Source organism: Haliotis rubra, unplaced genomic scaffold, assembly GCF_003918875.1.
Source record: "Haliotis rubra isolate DU_JTF1 unplaced genomic scaffold, ASM391887v1 Scf1318, whole genome shotgun sequence".
Taxonomy (NCBI): Eukaryota; Metazoa; Mollusca; class Gastropoda; order Lepetellida; family Haliotidae; genus Haliotis; species Haliotis rubra.
In genome coordinates this window covers 104,056-128,864 of record NW_025765246.1, presented here as the reverse complement: position 1 = coordinate 128,864, position 24,809 = coordinate 104,056, and the positions used below count along the sequence as shown (strand labels likewise).

The window sequence follows — 24,809 nt, the reverse complement described above, 5'->3', positions numbered from 1 at the left end:
TGTATAATGTTTTTTATCTAATGTAAGTCACCAGTTGTGCATTCATATGTATATCTGAGATTTCTTAAAGAGAAAATATTATTATAGAAAAGACGAATGAATTATCTCCGGGCCAGTCATGATCCGCAAAATGGCTGCGGATAGTAATATTTGTCGGTCGATCAAGTCAGTCTTGGAGAAAATAAGCATTGCAAGTAGTAAAAGACAAGAGGTAAATGAAGAAAAGGGACACCATGGTAACCCTTTATTTGTACATGTATTTTATTAGAGAAATCGTGTATCAGGAAAACAACACTGAAAGGCATTTGCTCTCTATGCTTGTTTGTGACCCGTCGTCTGCTTGAGTGATGATAAATCCTGAAGCCCCATCATCACCATGTCCGTGTCACCATTTTAATTTTTGTCATCATTGTTACATCCCTGTGAATGTATACACGAACACGTCGATCGCATCTGCTTATGACAGCTTGTTATTTGGATTTGCCATTTTTGTGCGACAATGACATGAGGTCAGGTGCTTCTTCGTAAAGTGGCCCAGCACGATAAAATAGGAGCCAGGTGCTTGTTTTGTGAACAGAAAGCAGGACGAGAGAAAAGCAGTCTTGTGCTTGTTATGCGAAGTAGCTCAGCATACAAGAATTTAGGCCAGGTGATTGTTACGTAAACTGGTTCAGCACATGAGAATTGAGGTCAGGTGCTTGTTACGTAAACTGGTTCTGCACGATAAATTCAGGTCATGTGCTTGTTATCTGAACTGGTTCAGAACATAAAATTGGGGTCATGTTATGAACAGAAAGCAGGATGAGAGTATAGAAATCTGGTGCTTTTTATGTTAACTGGTTCAGCATACAAAAATTGAGGCCAGGTGCTTGTTATCTCAGCTGATTCAGCATATGAGAATTGAGGTCAGGTGCTTGTTTTGTAAACAGAAAACTGGACTAGAGAATAGAAGTCATGCAGGGCTGCCAACCTAATATGTTTCCAACGAGTAGATTTACCAAAAGCTGGGGTCCAGGGTCAGGTCAATGATGATGCCCTGGCAGGGAGTCTAGCGGGGTGGAGCCTCCCAGCCGAAAAAGGATTTAGCACTTTTAAACACTCTCTTGGAGACCAGGGAATGGAGATATATTATAATTTTTGGAAATGCTTGAGATTTCACTGTTTGGTCCTGAAAGCGTGATTTTGTATGAAAATGCGTAATTCTCACGCCAAATGCGTGACAGTTGGCAGGTATGGTCATGTGATTGTTATATGAACTTATGAGTCCTTAAGAATTGAAGTAAGGTGATTGCGGCTCACCACAAGACACATGGGCAGGCTGTGTAAACTGCCTACCAGAGCAAATTTGTACAAAAGGATACGCCAGTTTTTAATATTGTACCCCCGAAAATGCAAAAACATGTTGAAGTCAATTCTTCAAAATAAATATGTCAACAATAATAACTTCACAGAACTGCTTATCTAATATCTTTAAACATGAATACACAAAATCTGGTGACAATAATATGAAATTGGAGACATTGTTCAGCACAATATATCATGTCTCATACCGAAAATTGCTTGGTTAGCCAATCAAATGCCACAGAATCACATGTAACATATTCGCTGGAATTTCTTGTCTGCCATTACCATGATTACCAGAATTTTGGCAAATCGTAGAAAATGCACTTATAGTCCAGTCATTCTAGCTCATATACAGCTCAACCTAGAACAAATTGCAATAAAAGCTAACTCTTCTGTTTTGTAATCCTCATAATATGTATTTTAAGATATTATAAACACAAAGTGGATCAAGTCAGAGGTTAAACGACACTGAACATGTTTGTCTAATTACTCAAGTGAACCTAATTCCAATTAAAGCATACCGATCTTCCTACGTGCATTTTTACTATATGACGTATTTTTATCATTTCATAAACTTAATTTTTTCTGGATAATAAACTAATGGGCAAAAGAAACGATACCGAGTCGAAATCACTCATATTACAAAACGACAAACCACCATTATGAAAAAGGACAGTGAATTTTAATAACAGGTGTATGAACAACATACACTGTCATTTCCTTCGAGTAGCAACAATAACATTGAGTCACTGTACAAATGAAGGAATGAAGTGTCCAGTATTCGATCACAGATGTAAACAAATTAACATAGGTGGTCAGTATCTGGTATAAATGCAAGCCCTAACTCTACGACGTGCTGAGAACGTCAGACGCCATACACCTTGGGCAGGGATCCTTCGCCATTCCCCTTGAAGGGCTTGGACAAGCTGACATCGGTTTCCAGGAGCAAGGGCTCTAGCACGAATCTGATGGTCCCACAAGTGTTCAATTGGTGACATGTCAGGTGACCTGGAGGGCCAAGGAAGCACATTGGCGTTGTTTCTCTGTAGAAACTCCATGACAATATGTGCTGTATGATGACGGGCATTGTCCTACTGGAACATGATCCGGTTACGACGTTGACGTAGGAATGGTAGTACAACCGGACGCAGAATTTGATCAGTGTATCATTGAGCAGTGAGATCACCATCCACCACAACAAGATCTGTCTTCATATCGTCACATATGCCACCCCAAACCATAACACCGCCTCCACCAAACGGTTCCACTTCCTGTAAAACACCAACGTTGCACACGCTCTCCACGGCGTCTGTAGACATGAACCCTGCTATTATTCCTGAACAGCTGGAACCTGCTTTTGTCTGAGAACATCACTCTCTGCCACTGTCTGTTTTGCCACTGGCAAACTGTGCGTGCCCATCGAAGACGTTGACGTTGATGTTGAAGCGTCAGCCGTACACCACGGTAGGGCCTGAAGGCGCAGATACCGCATTGTCTGAGTCGTCATGCTGCTTTTCATCGACTGATGGGATGTCCAAGTCCAGTCACTGCTGATGATGTCACAGGTAGGAAACAGTATCTCAGGTGCAGGATACGTATGTAGCGGTTCTCGTTGGGGGTGGTGACGTGAGGTCTTCCACTTCTGGGCCTGTCTACTGTCCGCCCTGTTTGCCTGTAGTGGGCCATCATCCTCGTGATGGTTAAACGTGTACTGCCCAAGGTCGCTGCAACATGTGCATGAGTGGTACCCATCTGTACATTCCAATGGCTCTCTCTCTCTCTGGATTCCTGCAATAATCGGGCATGGTCGCTGAAGTTGACTTGAAGGTCTGATGTCGAGGAATGTTTGAGTGCACTCTTATACCCCCAAAGATGCACGTGCTTAGTGCAAATCCGTTCACAAGATTTTCGTGCTTCGCGACCTGTTGCAGTGATGTTGTTCGCCCAAATACAACATTTTTCATGATAAATGTTAGGGAACCGTTGTAGCGTTTGTTTTAAGCTCATAACTACCTACAAAATTTGAGTTCGAGTCCAAATTATCGAATTAAATTTTGGTATTGTTTGTTTTGCTCGTTAGTTTATTAAATTAATTAAATGACTTTGACTCATCAGTGCAACTTGGCTTTCCGTTTAACGTGAAACTGCGAACATGAACATTACCAAATCATCAATTTCAATTGCTACATAACATTATTTATGTGACAGTGATGTAAAAATCATAATTAATGATCACTACAGTTTAATGTTGTACATAATAATTTACTAATAATCCTAAATAAAGAAAGTGGGTACGAGTTCTCTGATCGTTTTGGATACGAATTCAGCGCCGGTGAATGGCTTCACTGCTCGTTGTGTTTCTTTTGAAATGAATGTGCATAATTCACATCACATAAAGTCATGAGATGGACTCATGTAACAATACCGTAGATGTGCAAACAGGAAGATCCCCTCGAATTTCATTTCCACCAAAAAATACCCCATTCGACCTATCCGTTTAACAGAAGTCATGTATTTTTGTGTGGAAATATTCAATGTGCCCTCAGTACTTTATAGTATTTCTGCTCATCCACTGAACCGAAAAAAATCGCATAAAACTGGTCTAAAAACAGATGAATTTGAGAAAAGTAATGGTCCTAATAGGCTTCCATAGTTTGAAAATTCAGAGTAAGTCTGTGCTAATATTCGAGATTTTACGGGATGTCTTGGTAATAAATATAGCTTTTTTCCCCTTTTCTAACAATTAGGAAGTAATGACATGTCAAATTATGTCTCACTGTTTGTTTTTGTGTCGTTTTTTAGTGAAATCTCTACTGTGTATCATAAACGTTGAATGGCGTCAACAGCTCGAAGCTAACTATCGTTCAGTATCCACTACGTCAATGATTCTTGGCCTTGGGGGATAATATATGCAACTTATGTATATATTAGATATTAATGGTGCCAGTTAACTTGTAAATGTGTGAAAACAATTACCCTGGTTGTGTTGAGCCGTGACGGTGCACTGATCGGCCATCTTGTTTATGTGGTGCAATCTGCGGAAACACAGCGAGTAACAGCGGCCATCTGTTTTTTTTCGTATCAGATGTACACGATTTGGCATTACAAAAAATAACTTTTTCGAACAAAATTGTTCATGATACTTTTCTATACTTTTGATATGTTAAAAGTACACAACCTACTTGCATGTTCCAGCAAAAATGATTTTTATTGCAATTTGTTCTACCCCTTTTGCCAGTGTTTCTGGACTATTATGATAAACCCTGCATTTAAAACCATTATTTTCGTCTCTGACAAATGTTTTTTAAGTCATTTTTTCAATATGCTATTGATCAATGAGGGCGGTGGGGTAGCCTAGTGGTTAAAGCACCCACTCGTCACGCCGAAGATCCAGGTTCGATTCCCCACATATTGATGGAATATTGCTAAAAGCGGCGTGAAACTGAACTCACACTCTATGTCTACAGAACTTGAGAAGCGAAGGTGAGAGTTATCACCCCTCGTTTGTTACTATTGTTGTTTAACAAGACTGAGCACAGGTGATTGTTAGAAGAATTAGAAATGTAACCTTTTTCAATGAGAAGCCCTGAGTTGTTTTCTTAATCATCTGTTAGGACAGAAAAGTATGTAGGTGACAGGTAAATGAGTGTGAGCTGGTTTTCAGGTCATTTGGAGAAATGGTTCTGCAAAGTCACAATACATGAATAATGGTTTCCTGTAATGTGCCAAAATGGGAATTTGAACCAGGTCTTCATCATCGTGAGTTAATGTTTATTCAACTCCGCCAACCAGGAAACATTAATAGTAATAGGATTAAAACTACAAGTTAGAAACATTGTTGTCTTGTATTTTGCAGGTTCATCAGAAGGTTTCACCGCGTTTAGTAGCAGTTAGCAAAACCAAACCAGTGGATGCCATCGTTACAGCATATGAGTGTGGACAGCTTCACTTTGGGGAAAACTATGTAGGTAGTCAACAAAGAGTAGAGCATTCAGGAAAACCCCATTTGACAGAAATTGAATTGCCTTTTGCCTGTATTCATCTGCTTCAAGGATAACTAACATCTGTTTGCATGAAACCCTCCTTCAGAAACATCTATGTACTTTAGTTAGTAATTAAACATCTATCTCCTTTGCTTATGTTTAACCCGTGAAGGTCCAGGTTAGAATATCGATCTTCAGTAACCCATGCTTGTCGTAAGAAGCGACTAACGGGATCGGGTGGTCAGACTCGCTGACCTGGTTGGCACATGTCATCGGTTCCCATTTGCGCAGGTCGATGCTCATGCTGTTGATCACTGGATTGTCTGGTCCAGACCGATTATTTACAGACCACCGCCATATAGCTGGAATATTGCTGAGTGCAGAGTAAACCTAAACTCACTCACTCACTCGCTTATGTTTATATACTGTTGCCTGATTGATTCCATATTACATATGTTTGTCAGTGGTGTGCCATATAACTGGTATATTATAAGTTGTTCACTGGTCTCGAGGGGATCATGGGCTGATGTACCCTAGATGTTCGTTTGAACATAAAGAAACATCGAGGGTACATCAACCCATGGGCCCCGAGGGACCAGTGAACAATGTATTTATCTTAGCAAACACATTAATGGTAATTTTTTAACTGTTTGAAGCACAGGTATCGGATCATAGTGTGGAGTACCAGACGACAAGAAAAACAATGTAGAGTTATCTCCCTTCCATCGATTTGCATTCACAAAACATCGGATTCAATGTTATTCGAGATAAAGAATTACTACTATGGAGTACCAAATGAGTTCGGCATTCCCAGCGCGGGTACATAGAAAATGTCACTCGCTTGTAAGCGGGGTACATTGAAAATAATAGAAGAGCGCTCAGCCAATCAGAAAACAACATTTATGTGTGAGGCAAGATAATGTAATATGTACATCAGCAATTCAAATATCGCCATACTTCCCTTGAATATCTGTATTTTCCAACACAGTCACAGAAGAATTATTGTCATTGCATAGTTCATATCTTCTGTCTTGAAGTATTTGGATGGACTAGCAATGCTTAGCGCTGTCTACATTAATTTACCAGTTTTAAGTTGTCATTTGTTTGATGTAATCATTTATGGGTCAAACCTTGCCATCAGTCATAAAAAGTTATGGGTTTTGTTTCACCAATTGAAAAGTACAAATATGTATATAAAAGATTTTTGGGTCCGGAGAAGAAACTACAATAGGGATGGCTAAATGGATAGATCATCGGAAACATCGTCGATTAGAGACATTATTAATGATTATCAATATGAACATTGTGTCATCGATAATGTTGTACATAAACTATTCTGATGAAATAACTTTTCAATTTGCTCAGACAATACACAAAGTAGGTCTTTACTCATTGGCTGCTTTCGAAATTATATTCAAGATGGTGTCTTGTTAGTAATCTGAGTCAAACATGTCAGCACTCAGCAAGAGTGTGAAATATATTGATTTCTTTTGGAATATTGGGCATTTTTGCCCAAAGTCACATCTCCGATATTTATTGATAAGGCCAGACCAATTTTATGTCTTGTTTGCAGATTTTTGTCCTCTGAAATCTTAAAGACAGGAGGGAAAAAAAATCAAAGTAATATTCGTTTTAAATACTAAAAGTATTTTACTTTTTCAGTTAATGAATTGTATATGGGGCAAAAAAATCTGAAACAAATTGTCTTGAAAGTTTACATTTTTGGCCAATTTAAGCGAGGAATTTTTTTCTTTTTTTTTCTTCTTATTCTTGAAAAAATACAACCGGCAGATCCGTAAAAGAAGAAATAACATTGGCCTGGCCTAATCAATCAATATTCTGTCCAGAATTATTAATCTCTATGATCTCTGTTGCTAGCCAGCCCTAATCCAAATACAGCGTCTTGTATTGAGATATACTGTCATGCAATTTACATGCTAATAGTAATACACTGACCCTAATATCTGTTACGATGACCCTTGGGATTTTTGTGTCCTTGTATATTTTGGCACTGGTTCTTGCTTGTCTTATGACTGACTTGTTCACTGTTTTCTATTTCAGGTACAGGAGTTGCAAGAAAAAGGTCACAATTCAAAGGTGTTTATTCATATCTACTATTAATGTATCCAACATTTATCCTGCTTATGACACGTTTAATCTGAATATTGAGTAAAAACATGACCATGTATATTGTAAGTGAGTGAGTGAGTATCGTTGACGCCGCTTTTACTTTTAGCAATATTGCAGCAACATCACGGTGGGGGACACCAGAAATTGGCTTCACATATTGTACACATGTGGGGAATCGAACCCCGGTCTTCAGCATGACGAGGGGGCGGTGGGGTAGCCTAGTGGTTAAAGCGTTGGCTCGTCACGCCGAAGACCCGGGTTCGAATCCCCACATGGGTACAATGTTTGAAGCCCATTTCTGGTGTCCCCCGCCGTGATGTTGCTGGAATATTGCTAAAAGCGGCGTAAAACCAAACTCAGTGAGTCAGTCAGCATGACGAGCGAACGCTTTAACCACTGGGCTACCCCACCGCCCCTTATTAGATACATACTGGACTTGATTCATATATTTTCATATAGATATCATCTGTAAATATGCAAGTTCATATATCTGTAAATGACATGACAAATCTTTGAATCATTTATTGAGATCTGTGAAGTGTGATGTATATGTGATGATTGTGTAGAAGATATATACAATTTTGGATATATTTATGATTTGAAGACTCTTTTGGACAATCTTCAGTATTTTCACCAAATTTTAAAAAAACTTTAGAGCATTTTAGATAACGATCTTGACTCATGTGATCCACTGGTGAATTATGATGTTTGTATGTTGTGATGTAGATAAGTGGTATGGATGTTGGAAATGTGTTACAGAGTGAGGTGATATGTGAATGGTGTGATGGTCTGTATATCATCGATCTGTGTCTTTTCTCTGTTGTAGATTCTTGAACAATGCAGAGATATACGATGGCATTTCATCGGTCATCTTCAGAAAAATAAAGTCAACAAGGTTTTAGGTATGTTTAGCCCTCCTGTTGGCATGATAAGACCTTCTTAAACTTACTTTTTGTTATGAACACATAAATTCATTGATTGAAAACTCATATTTTGAAATAAAACACATAAATTCAATAGCTGAAATTTACTTTTTATATCAACACATAAATTCAATGATTGAAACTCACTTTTCGATACAAACACATAAATTCAATGATTGAAACTTACACTTGATATAAACATAAATTCAATGATTGAAACTTACATTTGATATCAACATAAATTCAATGATTGAAGCTTACTTTTCGACATGAACTATGCTCATGAGGTTAAGTAAAGTGGTTAGCATCCTGTAACCCGTGAAGGTCCGGGTTGGAATATTGATCTTCAGTAACCCATGCTTGTCGTAAGAGGCGACTAACGGGATCGGGTGGTCAGGCTTGCTGACTTGGTTGACACATGTCATTGGTTCCCCATTGCGCAGATCAATGCTCATGCTGTTGATCACTGGATTGTCTGGTCCAGATTCGATTATTTACAGACCGTTTACAGCCATATAGCTGGAATATTGCTGAGTGCAGCGTATAACTAAACTCACTCACTCACTCTATCACCTGTATCACTGAGCTTTGTCCTCACCTCTTGCTGACACGCCTTGACACAACTGATATACTTCTTTGAGAGGCATTTTAGAAGTTGTATAGATGAAGGAAAACCAAGTTCTATGGATAGTCAACTTCTTTATTGCAATGGGTGCAACGTTTCGGTGTAGGTACTAACACAGTTATCAAGCACGTTTCAGTGTAGGTACTAACACCGTTATCAAGCACGTTTCGTTGTAGGTACTAACACCGTTATCAAGCACGTTTCGATTGTAGGTACTAACACCGTTATCAAGCACGTTTCAGTGTAGGTACTAACACAGTTATCAAGCACGTTTCGTTGTAGGTACTAACACCGTTATCAAGCACGTTTCAGTGTAGGTACTAACACCGTTATCAAGCACGTTTCAGTGTAGGTACTAACACCGTTATCAAGCACGTTTCAGTTGTAGGTACTAACACCGTTATCAAGCACGTTTCAGTGTAGGTACTAACACCGTTATCAAGCACGTTTCAGTGTAGGTACTAACACCGTTATCAAACACGTTTCAGTGTAGGTACTAACACCGCTTATCAAGCGCGTTTACGTTGTAGGTACTAACACCGTTATCAAGCACGTTTCAGTGTAGGTACTAACACCGTTATCAAGCACGTTTCAGTGTAGGTACTAACACCGTTATCAAGCACGTTTCAGTGTAGGTACTAACACCGTTATCAAGCACGTTTCAGTGTAGGTACTAACACCGTTATCAAGCACGTTTCAGTGTGGGGTACTAACACCGTTATCAAGCACGTTTCGGTGTAGGTACTAACACTGTTATCAAGCACATTTCAGTGTAGGTACCAACACCGTTATCAAGCACGTTTCAGTGTAGGTACTAACACCGTTATCAAGCACGTTTTAGTGTAGGTACTAACACCGTTATCAAGCACGTTTCAGTGTAGGTACTTGCTTGATAATGGTGTTAGTTCCTTCACTAAACCGAAACGTTGCACCCATTGCAATAAAGAAGTTGACGATCCATAGAACTTGGTTTTGTTAAAAGTAGTGTTAAACCAAACTCATACATTCACACACAAACTGAAATTATTTAGAGGAAATATCTGGATCATATCTGTCTCAGTCATAAATTCATCCGCCATTCTTTTCATATGTGAGTACCCAAGAAGATCTGGGTTAGAACTTGTCCTCAGCAACCCATACTTGTTGTAAGAGGCTACTAACAGGATCAATGGTCAGGCTGTCTGAATTGGTTGACATATGTCATTGTATCCCAATTGTGTAGATCGATGCTCTTGCTGTTTATCGCTGGATTGTCTGGTCCAGATTTGATTATTTACAGAGTGCAGTCATATAGCTGGAATATTGCTGAGTGCAGCATTAAACAACAAACCAATGTTTTATGTGTGAGTGTTATGAGCTGATGAAAGCAAGGATGTATTGCTACCTAGGTGTGCCCAACCTGTACATGTTGGAGACGGTGGACTCGATGAAGCTGGCCCAGGCTGTTAACAACTCGTGGGAGAGGCTGACGAAGTCAAGTCAACTGAAGGTCATGGCTCAAGTGAACACCAGTGGTGAACAGAGTCAGTAAACCTTTCAGAATTCAGATCCAATTATCTCATTTGCATCGATGTCACATGTTTTACTGAACATTGAGAAATATGGGTCATTTTGTTTAAAGGCACTGTATCACACCCCACACTTATCTAAAAATAAATGATGCATTTCTGTCAATAATACTCAGCCCTCTGAACTGTCAACCCTCAGGGAAGCTACCATATAATTTTTTCCAAAAAGAATTAAGCATTTAGAGATTACGATATTAAGTTCGAATGGATAAATGCAACGTTGCAAATTAAATTGACTCTCGCGCCCTCTACCGGCCGAACATTGTTTCAAGCGAACCCCATAGAGTGATGCCCCTTGGAGGCTCTTTAGAAATATCCTACATACAAATTGTGATTGAAACTAGTTCGGCAAACATTGACAACACTGCGTGCGGCAGTTTTCGATGTATGGAGCAGTTTTTTATAATGTATGGAGCAATTGTTTACATTCCATATTATACCACCTATTATTGTTTTATGTAGAACACAGCTATAGAGAGTCTTGGTCATGTAACTTATGTTGGATCCTGTGGAATTCAGATTGATTGTGTTATGTAGGAGGTTTGCTGTACAATTGATCAAAACACCAAAATTTGGATGGCGAAGTACATATACACCTCAGTGACTATTGTCATACCTAGGTGCTGTCAAATACTGTTGTGTCAGACTTTGATGTGAGGAACTTACGGTTGTGTCCATGTAAAATGAATTTTTGATATGTATTCCTTTGAACCATTGTTTATGGAATAACTAGAAGTGGTAGTACATACCAAATCTTCTTCTCACCCATAAGTTTAGACACCAAAGCTTCTACAGCTCTATAACAAATCACTCAGCAAAACAAATGTTTGTAGTGTCAATTCGAGAACTTTACTGACTCATTTCAGATAAGCATGGTTGTTCCCCTGAGTCTGTGTGTGAGTTAGTCCAGTTTATACGAGAGAAGTGTTCCTCTCTAGACCTGGTGGGGCTCATGACTATTGGCGCCTACGACTACGATCTCAGTAAAGGGCCCAACCCAGACTTCCAGGTGAGTATCTGGGGATGTTACAGTGACTAGCAATGAGTGAGTGAGTGAGTTTAGTTTTATGCGCTTTTAGCAATATTCCTGCAATATGGCGGGGGACACCAGAAATGGGCTTCACACACTGTACCCATGTGGGGAATCGAACCTGTGTCTTCGGTGTGACGAGCAAACACTTTAACTACTAGGCTACCCCACAGCCACAATGAAGGTTTGCTGAAATGTGCCAAGTTAGATTGACATCGATCTATTGCAATAGTAGCTTTATAGAAAGGTTCACAACCTTGAATCAGGCCTTAGTTGGATGAGTAAGATCTGTAGTAAGGGGGTAGTTAGGAAAGAAAGCCTGAAGGCCGATAGCTCAGAGGTTATACTTGTTAGCCACCCTGCCTCCGTCTCTCGTGGTTGCAGGTTCGATTCTAGTATGCCTCCCAGTCCTGGACCACATTATTTTCCCTTCCTCCTTGTCCTTTCTGCAATGCTTAAAGGTCACATGCAACGTAAAACACAACTTTGCAGATTCTGATACCTTTCGGTATGGACTTACCGAAACAAATCGTCAAAAATGCAAATTCAACTTATAAAGTTGAAAAATAACGCGATGAAAAAAAACGCGCGAAATCGGAGTTCAAACGTTTCACTAATTTTCCCCAGACTTCTCTGGGGAAAACGGGTTTCAACAGCTGGGCTGCGCTCATAGCACGTCTGCGCAAGTAAATAGGGTCGCGCAGCTTGTAAGCGGGTTGTCGGGTGAATACTCGGTGAAGGCTTTAGTGTGAGCTATTTTTCTAATGTTTTGTTGATATCTCACAGGCGCGAGCTTTTTATATGTTAGGACAGTAAATTAACTGTTTATAATTTCATTTGTCTATTTCACCACACGTTCTTCTTACCGAGACACTTTCTCAGTTCGATACTTAAAAGCAATGTCATTATTTAGCGTTGACACAATTTCTAACTGTGATATAGATATGTCGTTGTCACAGACAAAACTCAATGTCTTGTTTTATTGACACCTGTGTGTCTGCCTGCCTGTCTGCTAATGACAATATTCAATACACAGCTGCTATCACTGACCACATGCAATTTGAACTTAACACCAATCAGGCTATACACCATAAACAAAATGCATTGATTTATGGCCCGAGTTCGGTGTCTGTCACATTATGTAATTACACAGACAGGCAGGTGTGATACTTGAACACATGACATGTTATGATGTCTGTTGATTGCAAAATGTTATACACAAAAAATGAGCATGTATTTACAAAACCCAACATCTCTATATATACACACACAATTAGCCGTGAAGGCATCTGCAAATGAGCCAGCCGTTACACTTGAGTGCACACCCACCCGCTCTGACTGGGTTCGGTATCCCGGCTGCTTCGTTTCTTGGGAAGTAAACCGAAGTACACAATTTTGCACTTTCGATTTGCGATTGTACGCTTATAATTTTGTTTATATATTTTTTAGTAACCAGCAATGTATATTATATGTCATGAATAAGTGATAATTGTGTTTTAATTATGTTTGATTTTTTGGTTGCATGTGACCTTTAAGCCGTTAATGAAGCAAGTCTAGATTTCCTTAGAATCTCCCATTTCACAGTGGTTCCTTTTCAGTTTGAAAGGAATTATTTGTTTCTTTGAAAATTATATATATTCAGAGACTAAGCATTAGTCTAGTTTAATATCTGCCGTGGAATTTTCATGTAAAAGCAATCTTGACCGATCAAAAGTCGACAACTAAAAGCCAGTTAACTGATATAGTTCAAATCTAAAACCTCAGTGCAGATCTTGATTATATTCATGTAAAACCTTGGATCTTACTTGAAAGAAATATAATCTCAAGGCAGGTCCTGCTGGGAGAGTAAGACCTCCCTGTCTTTCACTTTAGGCTTTCTAATTTGAGTCCAAATACTTGGTCAAATGAGAATAAGTCATATAGGACAATGGGATGACATAAGCAGAGGTTTACAATGTTGAGCCATCTTCCCCTTAACTCAGTTGTCTGTGTTATGAAAGTGCTGTATGTTCCTGTTTCAGTGCCTGGTTCGGTGTAGGGAGGAGGTGTGTGAGAAGCTGGGACTACAGCAGGAAGACCTGGAGCTCAGTATGGGGATGTCGGGAGACTATGAACATGCTGTAAGTACTAGAATAGTACCCTGGATAGCAATAAGATTAGTGGTGTAACGATTCATCGATAGTATCGATGTTTGCATCGCGATACGAGTGCATCGATACAAAACACGTTTAGGCAATATATCAGGATATTTATATCGCGAGGGTCCATGATACATCGATGTATCGCCACAAGAGACGATATATCCCGATACTACTTAAATATTACTTAAAGTTGAAGGGAGTATTGCATAAGTAATAGGAAGGGAGTCTCTTTGAAATTTTTCTGAATTTTAAAAACAAACTGAACCTAAAAGGAATTTGTTTGTGTCTGCCATCTTTGTTACATGAACAAAGGAGTTAGTGTATCAGTGAAAGCATGTGAACAATCTCTGTGAAGTGTAAAGACTTGTCTTTAAGTAATTGAAACATGTTTTAGTTGATTGACAAACAACACCATTTATTAACAACTATGAACGATGTCTTAGCTTTGTTAAGAAAGACAAGATAAAATTTAGAAAGCATACTTATGAGTTTTTTGCAGTGATTCTGGTATAAATTACTGTATAAATTGTCTGTGAAAGCATTAGTGCAGAAACACAACTTCCCAAGGGGAACCTAGATCAAGGTATACTGAATATGTTTGATTGTACTTTCTTAAGCATTAAACGCTGAAACTTTATTACGTGAACAGCCTTTTAAGTGTGTGTGAATGTAACATGTTCTGCTGTATAACAAATAAAGATTCAGTCTTTTTATCTATCATATATGTCCTGTTTTTAGGATTGTAAAGTATCGGGATAAGTATCGTATCGCCATCACTGTATCGTGATGATAATCGTCTCGGAGGTTCCTTGCCAATACTTTCATGATATATCGTCTCGCCTCATTAAACTAGTATCGGGATATATTGTCTCGCCACTTAGCCCACGATACACAGCTCTAAATAAGATACATGAGCATCCCAAAGTGTTCAAAATCCAAGCGTCTTTTTTAACCTTTCTTCAGCCAACTGTAACCCTTCTTTAACTGGCTCAGGCCAATTTCTATCAGTGTTGAGTGTGTAGTAAGCTATGACTTACATCATTCAAGGGAGATCATCCATAATTTCTTGTACCTCTTGTCAGTTAATACAGATAAATATGAAGGAACTTTATTGTTTGCAGATAGAGAATGGTAGCACCAATGTGCGTGTAGGGAGTACTATATTTGGAGCGAGGTCCTACCCCAACAAGGGAGAGAAGACTGACGGAGCCGCCGTGTCTGATGTTGCCAACGGTTTCCCCGATTCATAGCACCAACTGGAGTGTGGAAGAGACTGATGTCAGTGTATTATATCAATTCAGGGACTGGGACTTGCATGGACCTACTAACCAGAAAAGTCTTTGCGAAAGCACAATGCAATTTTTGAAATTAGGGCCCCTTGTCATTTTCTATATGTTGAAAGTGAAAGGCTTGGATTCAAATCTGATAGAAGGCCTCAAGGGCTGCAGGAACTATTAGTTTCAAACACTGTACATATTTATAAGTTGTGAGATCAGGTTTCCATGTTAAGTAACTTCTAATATCTGTGAATCTTGCAATTTCATTGGTTAATCTGTATCACATGATCAAAGAATACATATCAGTGTAGACTACTCAGATCACATGATTGACACTGCCCTCAAATACGAGTTGGATCATGCTGTGATCAGTATGGATCTGTCACATACTGGATATTGACTCTTTTCTGCTGGAAAACCTGATGAATTGTTTTCAGAAATGTGTCGTGTCTTGCAGGTATCTGTAATGAAACAGAGGACAGTTTGAAGGCTTTGTAAACATTAAAGTGAATTTCAGCATGACAAAACAAATAGTTACTCCTGATGAGGTAAAAATGAGAAAATAAGAACCAGTGACGTTATGCATTGAGATAACAAGTCGCTAAATAGGGCACTGATACCCGGTTCCTGCAGAGATATCAGCAATTGACATGGAAATCACTCACTCACCGATTTTTATAGACTAAACTTACGAAAGGTACTACAATTTACTTCACTGAGAAAGTTAAATCCAAAATTTAACATGTTACATTTGACCACTTTCTAAATGCCACCGTGTATTACAGACACAAGCAGTTTGTACATGAAGGGCTCCATTTAGAGAATGAGAGAATATTGATGTTCAGAACTTTGGGGATAATGAGTCTACATAACATCAAGAGGTTACTCACCAATACTAGGCATGGGTTCAAATGCAAATCTGATGTTTGAACATAGATGCTTGAGCTAATTTCTTGAAACAATACACTGTATTTATCAATGAACTGTATGGTACATTCCCTCCAAAATAGTGTTTGCAGGTCTACAAATTGATCATCTCAGGGTAATATGAGGCTGTCTGCTGTTGGGAGTCCAGTGAGCAACTCAAACCTGTATTGAGAATCTCAAAACAATATATTTTAAATCAGATGATGAAACTGTGATGTACTAGTATATAGTAAAAGTCACATATACCATGCAAAGGGTCTGTGATGTAGCCAAGTGGTTAAAGCATTCGCTCATAAGACCTGGGTTCAATTCCCTGCATGGGTACAATGTGTGAAGTCCATATCTGCTGTCCCCTGCCGTGATATTGCTGGAATATTCCTAAAAGCAGAGTAAAGCCATACTCACTCATTATAACATGTAAATACAACACTCTCACCAAAGAGTAAATCATTTGATATATTTAACATATTACATATTGTTTATGGCCAAAGAGATTGAAAGCAGTGCTGCACTGTAAACCTGTTGTGTGATGTCACAGAACTGTATGGTGGAAGGAGGTGAACTGAAAGTTAGGAAGGTGCTTGCTGTTATCCATTTCTGGCAAACAAGGATAAGTTGGACCGGCAGAGAACACATTTACGAGAAGTAGGTGGTGCACGGCAATGAGCAAACCCATTTGGTTTGTGAAAGGTAGAGCAGGCTCGCACATGTGCAATGCATGACGATGAAATTGATTCCGCGCGTAGCTGCACACGCCTTGCTCATAAGACTCTCATGTGGTCGGTAATATTCGGATATATAGATATATATTTCGAGAGAATGAAACATGTCAAAGTTAGGTAAGCACGGTCAGATAATACATTTTACTACAATGTTAGTAAGTACATGGAGAAAGAATCTACATCTACGAAACAGGCACTGTTAAAAGCGAGCAATGCAATGCGCTTCCCCATCGCACTACACTTGATCACGGACAACCTGGGGCCCCTTCTCTCACAATGCCAAGCACCAGTGGGTGGCACTCATACATGCTAATACAGGTTAATTGTCAGGTCGTGCTCAACTTATCCTTGTTTGCCAGTAGCACACTTGATGTATAGAAAAAGTTTCAAATACATGGTAATTGTATTGTGATTTGTTAAACTGTTGTAAAGATAATACTCTGAATTATACCTTTATGCAAAATTACTGTGATAGAGAGCGATTTCCTTATGTCTCTATATTAATGTGAGGATTAGGCATGAAGTTAATAAATGCACCCAGTGTAATATCATGCATACTAGGCCCCTTCTTTGATCGATTAGAAAAGTAAATTTAAATGTAAATTTGTAAATGCCTATGATTAGATATTCAGAATACCTACCAACTAGACAAAGGAGACTCAGTTCTGTCCATGTTCAACAAATATTTTGTCAGTGAGTTTCAGAACTTTGCCTCAAATATTCTACATATTATGGAGTGGTGGTTAAAGTGTTCACTCGTCAGACAAGGTTTGATTCCCCACATCGATGCAATGCGTGCAGCCCACTTCCGGTGCCCCTCATCATGTTGCAAGAATATTGCTAAATGCTGGTAAAACCCGACTGATTCTACATATCAACAACTGATTACTGGGGTGATGAAGGTATCTATTCCTGCACAGCAAGCTGTTGTGATGACTCTGTTCCAATGGGATGCTCTTTGCTCTGCAGGTGGGAAGAGGCAGTGTGGTAGCCTAGTGGTTACAGCTTTCGCTCATCAGGCCAAATACCCGGGTTTGATTCCAAACATGGGTACAATGTGTAAAGCCCATTTCTGGTGTCTCCCGCCGTGATTTTTCTGGAATATTGCTAAAAGCGGTGTAAAATCATAATCACTCACTATGGGAGATGTGTTGCACAGTCATTCCTGTTTGATTATTATGAGTTTAAATCCTGGATTCACCCATATTATCATGGTGTACCTGGTTCTTACTGCTATGACACATCTCATTGGTTTCATGAAAGTGGGAAACTATCTGTCCACCAACATCAAACTGTCAGGCTATGGTATGACTGAAATATTTTTGAAACTGAACTCACCCACTCACTATGAAATGATTTGAAGCTTTGCTCCATAATAAAGCTGAAATACAGTTATAAATGTCAACGTTGGTTCCTGCCTGGTGCTCGGCATTTATGGGTACAACAAGGACTGGTCGGGTCAGAGTCAGTATAATATGTCTGAGTGGGGTATTCATGCTTTACTGCGGCATGGTATCTCAGTGGGCTAGCACTATAAAACCAGCTTAAGTCTGGGCTAGTACAAGCAGCCTCACATACACATACACACGCATGCGCATCGTCATATGAGCGAAATATTCTCAAGCACGACGTTAAACCCAATTTCACCTCACCTATAAATGTCAACAAATACAACAAACTCTTGACTGCCAGGTTTGGCAATCTCATGCTTATAAGAGTTGGAAAAAAATCCCCATTTCTTTGAAACACATTACTTTTGAGGAAGAGTATATGCTTTTGAAATTCTTTGCTCGATGCTCATATTATGTATTATAAGAATTTCATGTTGGAATTTATGACTGAGAAACTTGATGATGTAAAATTGTGTCATGAAATATCACTTGTATTCCAGTATTTATTTCTCTTGTACTAATAATCATGAATGAAACAGACTGATTTAATATTATGTGAATATGTCTTTGAAACAGCAACAATGATTGTGTGGTTTGTTCATCTGGACAGCCTGGCCACTAGACAGGAGGTGGACTCATGATGCTAATGTCATCAATTCATCATAGGCAGGCAACTCTAAATATTCTTCAGTCAGGCTGAAGGGGGTCGTTGTTGGCACGAGTACTACAGATATGAGAACGTATGATGCAAAACAAATTTCCCTTGAGACTATAAAGAATTATCTTATCTTATATGTACCCCAGGTAGGTTTCTGTATACAGAAATATACCCCAGCCAAAATCAGAATAAGGAAATGTACCCACAGACAAGTCCATTCCACATTGTGCCATTTCCCTGGTCGAAACTGTCTTACTATTGTAGGAGATGCATTTGATTGAGTAATATATTAAATGAGCTGACGAGCCCATATGACAGTTCCGATCAAGAAAACAGGACAATGCAGAAACATACCTCGGGTACGTATCTGTAGTACCTATGCCTCCAAAAAACCCTTAACCGTCAGTAACAATCAGGAAATATTGTGAGTGATAATGATGTTCCTTGTCATTCTGGTAATGTCATCTCAAGGTATCTTCTCTACCATACTGGTGACAACATGATTTAAGCGACCCTGCTGAGCTAAGGATGTTTCTTGCCATGCTGGAGATGTCTTGCCTGTTTTGTTTGATGACAAATAGAAAACATTGTGCAGTGTGTGTATTATGTTTGTAATTTTCCTAACTTAAAAAAACAAACAATGGTAAAATATTAATGGTGGTTTTTCTGATGACATGTCAACCAAATCAACTAACCTGACTACCTTATTCCGGTTTGGCTCCTCTTCCAACAAACAAGGGTTGCTGAAAACCAATTTCACCTAGATCTTTACGTTTCAAATTTCCAGATGATGCTTACTGTTAAATATACTCCAACATCACAATGACCACGATCACCTGCACATTTGTCACTTGAATTTACAATCTAGTTAATAACAATTTTTCAAAGAGTGAGTGAGTATGGTTTTACGCTGCTTTTAGCAATATTCCAGCAATATCATGGCAGGGCACACCAGAAATGGGCTTCACCGTAGTAGTACCTATGGGGGAATGGAACCCAGGTTTTCAGCGTGACGAGCGGACGCTTTAGCCAGTAGGCTAACCCACCGCCCTGAATTATCAAAAGAAAACAAAACTGCTTATCACTGTTTGGTTGTAGATGTTTAATTATTTACAATCATAGCATGACACAAATCCTAACTGTTGCCCATCATTTTATATATTGTTCTGGATTATAGATTCATCTGATCCAAGTTGGCAATAAAGAGCCAATTTAGACTTTCAAAATGTACGTTCTATATGTTATATCATATTTCATATATTTTTCGTAAAATAACATCATGTTCAGCAATATTCCAGCTACATGACCTCAGCCTGTACATGATCAAGATGGGACTAGACAAACCAGTGATAGACATAACAAGTAACATCACCTTGGGTACTATGTTATGCAACATGCCAAGCCAGTCGGTGTGGTAGCACATACTGCTGGGGAATCTCACCTGGATTTCAGTCAGGGAGCTTTTTCAATCAATTACAAAGAGTGTAAAGATTGTACAAACAAGTACTCCACATTGTGTTCTCCAGTGCATGGTCCCAACTAATATAAAAATTGCACAAAAACTGAAATCAATAGTGTCCTTGCACTAACTCACTCTCACACTCACTCACACACATTATATATTATACATCACTATGTGCAACAAACTACATTCTTTCCAACTCTGTTGGAATTAAGAGTACCTAGACAGTGACACTGACATAATACATGTCTATATACATGATATATACTTATGAAAATGAAGAAACACTTTTAAAGGGAAAATCTGTTGAGTAAGAATTTAATCATAATGTTCCCAAGTAAAGCTGTATAGTGTGTTCAACAAGCCAGAAATAGACAGCACTCTGATTCTTATGACACAAAGTGTAGCAGGTAAACACCACTAAACCCACAACAAATTTAGATTCCATCCAAATTTTTTGAAAAAGGAACTGTTGACAACATGTTCAAAATCATTAAAGTGAAAAATGTGAAACTTCTTCATAGTTATAATGTACTTAATACCCACATCCCCTAAACAAAATATCATTATCCAATCTGAATAATAAACATGTAATAACGTATAACTGGCTGAAAACATTATCCAGAGCCTAGCTTAACTCACAGTCAACAATGACCAAGACAACATTAAACATATCTCTTATTGTGTGGAGACGTTGATCCATTATCTATAAATATGAAATAAGCATATGCAGAGAAATGTGTTTCAGTCTTCATGAAAGGGTCACCCTGGTCTGTTCCACTATGTAACCTTAGTGCTTTATGAAGGGGTGGCACGAAGATCACTTAGTGGAACAGACACCTGGTGTCATTGTCAAGCAAACCAGCACACCAACATCATCTTCATCAACGTCATCTTCTCTGAACAGTCTTCAGTTCATCTTGTATTTCATCCAGATTCCCCATACTGCAACAGGACATCAAATTGTATTTGCATCCAAGTTTACAATTACATAATCAACATAACCAACTACGATAAAGATTACTTTATAATAAATAATTTTTATGTACTAGTTTGACCTAAACCTGACAGTCACCATTCTCTTCCCACAGAGGTTACTTGTCATATCTTCCTACGTACCTCTGTTCTAATACGGCCCTTTCATGGTACGAGTGTTCGGGATTCGGGATTGGTTGAAATCAGATTTAGTCGTGCAATCAGCGATGTTGTATGCTTCGGGAAAACTAGAACCTCTTCGACTGCGCAATGCGCAAACGTTTCTTCTAGACAGAACTCAGTCATGTAATGGCGGATCAATGGCGTCTCCATCGCCCTCGTTGACAACGGACAAGCTAGCCAATAAATGTCTTGTGTGTCACATCAACATAAGTCCCCGGCAGAGGGGGCAAATTTGTGGCCCCACATTTGCTTGCATTAGTCAAGCTGGATCTAAGTCGATGTAACACGTGTTCTGATTGGATAGAAAGAAGGGAGATAATTCATGTTGCAATTTTTGGCCGCTAGGGGAGTTTACGAGAACCGGGAAATATGGCCATATCAGAACAGAGGTTCGTAGGAAGATATGACAAGTAACCTCTGTGGAAAGAGAATGGACAGTCACAAGACGTCATCAATTTCTTCAAACATTTCTAGCTACACAACACAACAGCTAATGAGTGTAACAATGTACCAGTTCATTCTAAACATGACTGTGGCAAGATGTCAACACTTTGGTCAGAATTTGATCTATGATTTGAGTTGATTAGTAAAACTATGGCTCACATATTGATATATACTGGAACTGGTTTAATACTGATATACAATCTTCTCCATGCATCAAACACTGTATGAAACATCCTACAATGACCCTGACAATGCCATTAGCATGATCTTAAAAATGATATCTTAACCATAGAATCTTTCTGGATATGCAGCCAGCCAAAAAATATTTAGCCCATTGGGCTGTTTAACAATCGACAGGTTAACATCACATCTATCTTACCTTCTCTCTATGGCAGCTTGTCTGAAACATTCAGTACCATGATATCAATGCTCAAATCAATAGGGACGTTTGGAAAATAACAATACTGAGGTACAATGAGTGAGTGAGTGAGTGAGTTCAGTTTTACGCCGCTTTTAACAATATTCCAGCTATATCACGGCGGAGGACACCAGAAATGGGCTTCACACATTGTACCCATGTGGGGAATCAAACCCGGGCCTTCAGCGTGATGAGCGAACACTTTAACCACTAGGCTACCCCACCGCCCTGAGGTACAATGAGCAATGACATGGTTTTATTCTTTAACTAAATATAACTTAAGTATACTATCCAAAGTAAGTCTGATGATTGTATATATACCATGGTTGGTGTGTTGCATAACGTCGCACTCAGCAATATTCCAGCTAGAAAGAGTTCCTTACGTACCCCCACCTATTTTTGTGATGAGCAAACACTGTAGTTTTGGCTATAGTTTATAGTTAAAACTTAGGTGGGGGTACCTACGGAACTCTTACCTTCCAGCTATATGGTAGTTGCTTGTAACTAATCGAGTATGGAGCAGACAATCCAGTGATCAACAGCACGAGCATTGATCTACGTAATAGGGATACAATGACATGTGTCAAGCAAACCAATGAACCCAATCCCATTAGATGCCTCTTACAACAAGCATGGATTGATAAAGACCAATATATACCAAGGGTTAGTCTTACTCTAATTGAAAAAAAATCGTATCCAGATTTAGTTAATCAGTGTTTATGTTGTCACTATTCCAGTAGTTAGACAGTCACTATTCCAGTTGCTGGGCAGTGTGAAGCCCATTTCTGACAGTCAAAAGACACTTCCATGACATTGCGATGAACTATCACCATGATTGTATACAGTACATTCAAATGTCTAAACCTTTGAGAAAATATGTTCAAAACACATCATGTTAGTTATAATTTGCTATTTTAATTTGAAATGGATACAGCATATATTTGAAACTTACTGAAATTCTAGTTGTGATTTGATGTGGTCCAGCTTCTTAAGTGTCTGCAAAATGAACACAATTGATCATTGTTGAAACAGAATAGCAAATTAAACTGAGTGAATGTTTTTACAAATAAGACATTGAGTCTACATATGCATGAATGACAGGGTATTCATTAAATCATTGGGTGACTGTGACCGGAAAGTGTAGAAGGAAGCATGATATCAGCTTGTATGGAATTTGTTGGTCACAGTAAGGAACAAGAGAGGCCATGAAGGTGGGTTGGCTTTGAATCATAGCTCACCTAATGTACATGATTTAGTGAGTGAAAGTAGCTGAAAGTAATGTGGTGAGAAATTCCATATGTTTCCTTTAGGCAGTAAAACATGATATTCTCTCAAAATGCCTCAGTGAAGAATATTTGTAAATGAAAATAATAAATCAGTAAAATGAAAAAGAATATCCCGACAAGTGCATCTATTTGCATGCTTTTATGCATCAGCTCCCAGGCTGTAAAATGGATTAGAAGGGAGAACAATGAACACCATCATTACTGAATTGAAAAATTAACTTTCATATATTTTTACAAATTTCGCCATAGGTGTTACATTTGTTTAGAGGTATTGTCTCGTAGGTCGGTCATCGCTTACTTGATCCACAACCACCACCACGACATCAGACTCTCAACAAGCTTTTAATCTTGAACATTGCTGGAGTACAAGTTGTCAGTCTGACATCATTCTGTATGACATAGCTTGAACTCTACTTACAATGGCAATACACTACAATTGGGTTTTGTGGTACCAAATTGTTTAGTTAGGTCTATTCAAATACATTTATAGTAATGAATAAACTCACATCAAAGGAATGATTGATGCAGGGCTCCTGGGAAGAAAAGTTTTTGGCTGCTTGAGCAAGAAGCTGTAACACAAGATGAACAACTATGAAATAAGACGGATTACATGTTGACAATTCTGAAGAATTATTTATGATTATCTCATTTTTGTAAAACAGATTCTATATTTATACCCCACCAACTCTGTCTGTAGCCTTGGATCCCCTTTCTCATCAAGCACTTCACCATATTTTCAAAGGGGACAACTTTCTGATGTCATTTGATGACCACTTACGTTCCGCATACAGGTGCTAATTAGCCATTTAAAATCAGAAAAAGAGTACCCGATAAAGGGCTAATGAAACCTAATGTTATGACAAATACTGAAATAGCTGACAACTAGAAAGAAACATGTCTTTTGGGAAGTGTACAACTTATCAAATTGAATAAAACCAGGAACATTATTACTTACATCGTTCGACTTTGATCCCCTTATAACCTGACGCGCCAGTGAACCAAGATCGTTTATGTTAGCCGTGATTTTTCTCATTTAATCTTGCTTTAGTTTCTTGGTTCCAGCTAGCAGACGCCATCTTTCATTTATTCCCGGAAACCAGTCTGTATGTTTGTTTACGACATCATGAACTCATCTTGGGATTAAGTCTAACTTTATCAGTCATTAATTTTGCATCGTTCGTATATATTGAATCTGTTCTGGATAAAAATAGTCCATATATATCACTTTCCGGTTAACATCTCCAGTGTGTCGAAATGTAAGCTGGTTCCCGGCTCCCTTTGCGCGCGCTAACGTTCGCCAAAGCGTATATGCGATATGCGAG

At 38.8% G+C, this 24,809-nt stretch overlaps 2 protein-coding genes across 3 annotated transcripts; one reads left to right on the top strand and one right to left on the bottom strand.

The window, feature by feature from the left end:
• Positions 1-115: 115 nt before the first annotated feature.
• On the top strand, positions 116-16,638 carry LOC124267519 (pyridoxal phosphate homeostasis protein-like). Of its 2 annotated transcripts, none has more exons than XM_046702444.1 (8): positions 116-236; positions 5,201-5,308; positions 7,389-7,424; positions 8,284-8,359; positions 10,394-10,528; positions 11,440-11,582; positions 13,625-13,723; positions 14,866-16,638. In XM_046702444.1, exons 1-8 carry the CDS (start codon positions 216-218, stop codon positions 14,992-14,994), a joined length of 747 nt encoding a protein of 248 aa, XP_046558400.1. In that variant the 5' UTR covers positions 116-215; the 3' UTR covers positions 14,995-16,638. The 2 variants fall into 2 exon arrangements, with proteins under 2 accessions (XP_046558400.1, XP_046558399.1); XM_046702443.1 differs by having other exon boundaries at positions 119-211.
• Positions 16,639-19,804: 3,166 nt separating this feature from the next.
• Positions 19,805-24,742, bottom strand: LOC124267518 (BLOC-1-related complex subunit 7-like). Its single transcript, XM_046702441.1, is given in 6 exon segments — positions 19,805-21,126; positions 22,163-22,183; positions 23,154-23,197; positions 23,994-24,056; positions 24,443-24,514; positions 24,516-24,742. Coding segments are annotated over 6 exon segments (303 nt in total). The 5' UTR covers positions 24,564-24,742; the 3' UTR covers positions 19,805-21,071.
• Positions 24,743-24,809: the final 67 nt, after the last annotated feature.